This window comes from Scylla paramamosain, chromosome 31 (genome assembly GCF_035594125.1).
Source record: "Scylla paramamosain isolate STU-SP2022 chromosome 31, ASM3559412v1, whole genome shotgun sequence".
NCBI classification, from domain to species: Eukaryota; Metazoa; Arthropoda; class Malacostraca; order Decapoda; family Portunidae; genus Scylla; species Scylla paramamosain.
The window spans coordinates 16,469,000-16,473,999 of NC_087181.1; the positions used below are offsets into that span (position 1 = coordinate 16,469,000).

The 5,000-nt window shown below is 39.6% G+C and overlaps 1 protein-coding gene across 6 annotated transcripts in view; it reads left to right on the forward strand.

The window, feature by feature from the left end:
- The first annotated feature begins 2,447 nt into the window (after nt 1-2,447).
- Nucleotides 2,448-5,000, forward strand: part of LOC135088726 (protein obstructor-E-like) — a 21,985-nt gene continuing 19,432 nt past the window's right edge. For 3 of the 6 annotated variants that reach the window (XM_063983695.1, XM_063983694.1, XM_063983698.1), the window contains exon 1: nt 2,448-2,604. In XM_063983695.1, coding sequence (XP_063839765.1) covers nt 2,559-2,604 — 46 coding nt within the window. In that variant the 5' untranslated portion in view covers nt 2,448-2,558. The remainder of the gene's footprint in view (nt 2,605-5,000) is intronic. The other 3 variants (XM_063983697.1, XM_063983696.1, XM_063983699.1) reach the window with 1 other exon arrangement.

Consider the following 5,000-nt stretch of genomic DNA (forward strand, 5'->3'; position numbering starts at 1 on the left):
GGAGGACGAGATGAAAAATAAAACCAAGTGATGTCAGTGTGATGATGTTATCCATTCCACTAGTGTGTCATCACCACCCTAATATACCTGCCTTGCCCCTTGCCACCCTTACGGACACACCCTGAACACCCTCAACACATCGCCTCCCTTCTAGCCTTAGTACACATTCTTGCAACTCTTACAACCACAATAAAAATTTAACATATCTTCTTTACCAGCTCTTCCTCCCACATCCTTGCCACCCCTACACACACACCCTATATATATTCTTACACATATCCTCTTTCTTCCCCCTCACTCATCCTTGTCACCCTTACACACATACATCTTAAATATTTCTACACATCCTCTTTCTTTCATCCTCTCTCACACTTCTTTCCCTACGAGGTCACATTCTCTCACTCTTCCACACTCTTACTTGTCACCTTTAACTGCTACATCCTTCTATCTTTCACTCTAGTAATGTCACCCCTGTTCAGTCTTTTTGTCATCATTAGTTTTTGTTTTGTTTTTGTTTTTGTCGAAGCTATAATTGCATTCTTACTCTCTCTCTCTCTCTCTCTCTCTCTCTCTCTCTCTCTCTCTCTCTCTCTCTCTCTCTCTCTCTCTCTCTCTCTCTCTACCTTTCTCTTCTCTCTATCTTCTTACTTTCCTTTATAATATTTGCCACACCCTTCTTATTTTTTTTTTTTTTTTGGTTACAATTCTCGTTCTGATTCTGTTCACTGCGTTCGTGCATTCCTCTCTCTCTCTCTCTCTCTCTCTCTCTCTCTCTCTCTCTCTCTCTCTCTCTCTCTCTCTCTCTCTCTCTCTCTCTCTCTCTATGCATCCTTAGCCGCGCCCATCAGTCCTTCTTTTTCTCTTCTTGTTCTTTTCTTACTCCTCCTCCTTCTTCTCTTCATTCTCATCTTGTTGTTGTTGTTTTGTTGTTGTTGTTCTCCTCTTCTTCCTCCTCTCCTCTCTTTATTCTCATCTTGCCTTTTGCTGTTGTTACTGTTCTCTTATTTTTTTTATGTTCCTCTTCCTCCTTTTCATCTGTTATTGCTGCTGCTGTTGTTGTTGTTGTTGTTGTTGCTGTTGTTGTTGTTGTTGCTCCTGTTGTTGCTCCTCCTCCTCCTCCTTCTTCCTCTTCATTCTTCTTCTTCTTCTTCTTCTTCTTCTTCTTCTTCTTCTTCTTCTTCTTCTCCTCCTCCTCCTCCTCCTCCTCCTCCTCCTCCTCCTCCTCCTCCTCCTCTGTCTTCATAATTCACCACACTCCCTCCACGTTCATTCTTGTAAATCTTCCTAGAAATATAAACTTTCCTCTGTGGTTGCGAATTTACATTTACACAGAGACAGACAGACACAAAGGTTTCTGTTCAGCATCACACACACACACACACACACACACACACACACACACACACACACACACACACACGTGGTTCCTATACACTGGGATCCGCCCGTGTTTTTCGTCTCTCTCTCTCTCTCTCTCTCTCTCTCTCTCTCTCTCTCTCTCTCTCTCTCTCTCTCTCTCTCTCTCTCTCTCAAATTAGATTATAGTATGTAATATTCCCTGTCTCTGTTGGGCAAGATACTCTCTCTCTCTCTCTCTCTCTCTCTCTCTCTCTCTCTCTCTCTCTCTCTCTCTCTCTCTCTCTCTCTCTCTCTCTCTCTCTCTTCATTCCTACTAAGCTCACCCAAGGACACTCCCTCCTCCTGCTCCTCGTCTTCTCTTTTCCTCCTTCGCATCCTTCTTTGCTCTTCTCCCCATCCTCTTCCTCCTCCTCCTCCTCCTCCTCCTCCTCCTCCTCTTAACTCTCACTATACCTTCCTTCACTGGATAAACATCAATTACATTAATAGAAACAGGCATGTGTAGACAAAATAATTTCTTGCTTTCGTATTAATTAACCCCCAATGATTCTGTCTACCTTTTCAACATAAGGGATGATGCAAGGAGCTGTCAGGTATACTCGTGGCAGTCCCTACATAAAACACACCTGCCTATTTCCACTATAATCATTCACCCTTGCATCATCGTCACTACAGCCTCTATTCCCATATTCGGAAATACATCTAGCCACATCTCCGTTGCTTTCAAAATGTTGTAGTAGTAGTGACACGAGTTTTTAAGGATGCTTTAGTGATAGATTAACATTTCTACATTATTTGCAGGATAAATACTCTTGAGAACGCGGGCAATCATTTCTGTGGCGTGTGAAAATCGTCGTTGTGAGTGTTTCCTTCAAGTCCTAAGCCCCCTTACCTCCTCAGAGTCTATCAGTGTCAGGCTGTGTAAGATTATCAGTAGTTAATAATTGAAGTTGAGGTAAAACGGACGACAATCACCACTAACAACTTCACTGTCATTCTTCACACGCGTCGGGGAGGAAGGAAGGAAAAACAAACAACAGCTTCAAGCGTTGTTCGGGGCGAAGAGGCGACGCTCGGGCGGGAGTCACTTGAAAGTCGTCGAGTGTGGGACGCATGCGCGGGTGGCGGGAGAGCGCGGGTATAAATAAAAGCGTCACTCCTGCAGCTCATCACCACAGTTGTGACTCAAAGAACGCAAGATGAGGTACCTGCTTGCCCTCCTGCTGCTCGGCGTGGCCTCTACTGGTACGTGGGCCTTGTTACTTATTACTTGTGTTCAGTGTGTGGTGCCAGTGATGTGTGCTGCGCGTCGCGTGTCTGAGGAGAGAATCTGACGGACTTCCCTGTATTGTTTGTGTGTTCGTTCTGATGTGTGTTCTTGTTTAGTGTGTTTGTGATGCTAACTTTTTTTTTTGGGGGTGGAAGGGTTAAACTTATTTTTTAAAGATGCGAGACTTTTTTTTTATTTTGTTTCATTGGTGCTTTAGTTTTGTACTTCATCTGTTATTTACATTCTCAGTTTTGTATTAAGTTTGATTAGTGCATTTTCTACTTAAGTTATATATTTTCAATCAGCTACTTTCCTTTTTTTTTATAATGAACTATTTGTGTTCTTATATATCTTCATTATTTTCGATTTTTTCATTAATTTCCTCCAGCTTCTATTTCTTCTTTAATATATTTCTGTTATTGTCAACTTTTACCATCTATTTGTATTGTTCTTCTATTAATTCTTTATTCTTTTACTTTTTTATTTACATTTCTTTCCTAATATCTTTTTAATTAATATTTTCCTTCCAGTACAGGTGATGCAGTGCCGGTTCTAATCCTTTAATCCCAACTATTCTATTACAGGCCACAATTTTGCATTCATTCGTGCGATTCATTCCCATGTGTACTTTTTCTCCCCCTTGAGCGTGTTCCGTACCAAACAGGTAATGCCATGTACAGCCATGGACAAAAGTACAGTAATATGTCGTACTTATTTTCACTGTTTCGCATTTATTTTTTCTTTCTTTCTTTTTTTCTCAGTTTTAATCATCTTACCTGCTTCGAATATATCCATTATCAGGTTTTGTCTCATCACTGTTCTTATTTTTTGTTCGTATTTTCATTTTATTATTCTTATTCTTTCCGCATTTTGTATTTTCATCTTGTTTCGTCATTTCAGATTTTTATTCTTTCCTTTTCATATCAATTTCAACTCTTTGGATCACTATCTCTCTCTCTCTCTCACACACACACACACACACACACACACACACACACAGTATTTTTTTCTCTCTCTGCCTCTCAAGTTCAACATTCCGGAAATCGAGTCTGGCACCACAGGAATCCAGGCAAGAGACAGACCAGTGAGCCAGTAAACACCAGTTATACACGTTGACTCCCGCAACACAATTATTATCTACACTATTTCTTCACTACTGTATTACCTTGAGTTGTGTTACATAAAAATACACATCTTTTTATTCGTTTTTTTCTTACTTTATCTTCACTTTTTTTTTATCAATTTTTCTTGCTATCTAAAATTACATTCTTTTCCTTTTTGCTTTTGCTTTCTTTAAACTTTATTATCTTGAGTCACATCACATTTACTTTTCATTGTCTTGTTTTATTTTTGCTATATTGTCTTGAAAGTTGAACAGACATAAAAAATTACTCTTCTTTTCCTTAGTTTTCGTCTTTAATCATTTTGGAAAAGCTACACGAACATTGAGATAACATTTACTTTCTTCGTTTTCTTTCCTTCTTAACTTTATTACCTTGAGAGTCGAACCAGTATCACTAAACGAACATTGAGATTACATTTATTTTCTTCGTTTTCTTTCCTTCTTAACTTTATTATTTTAAGAGTTGAACCAGAACCACTAGTCACATCAAAGGAAGAACATTTTCACAGCATCACGTTACACTCGATTACATCTCATACAATAACACACACACACACACACACACACACACACACACACACACACACACACACACACACACACACACACACACACGTACAAGAAGTAATTTCAGAGCGCCTCGTCATGTCTCACGGTCACTCCAATGTCATTCTTCTCATTTCCATCACCCTTTTTTTTTTTATCTCTTCTTTCAGTAACGGGGAATTCAGTGACTGCCTCCCACGCTCAAAACTGCCACGTCGCAAAAATTTTCCTGGAGTTAGATTTAGAGACCGGAAGAAACAGTCAGATTTAGGAAAGAAGAAATTGGTTATCAGAGAGACAAACGAATGGAAAATCCTTAGTTCTGGTTGTTTGTGCCGAATCAATAGGGAGCTTTGAATCTCTGGCTATTCATTCACTCCATTTACGTGTACATTCTCTCTTGTACTACGGTGATACATCTACTGGTAGTTAGCGTGCGGGCCTCCTCCTGGTGCCTGGGAAATTGGGAAGGTGATTGAACACTACAGTTTAATTAACAGTTGGTATCTATAAGGAAGTTTTAAAAGATTAGGCATAGTTAAAGGAACAGGAGGAGGATAATAAGGAAGGATAGATAGTTATAAGGTTGATGAAATTGTATGCTCTGGTCAAGAATTAATAACTATTAGGAGCTTTCAAAAGATTAGGTAAAGGAAGAGAAGGAGAAGAAAGAAGTGTTGTTATAAGGCTGATGGAATTCTA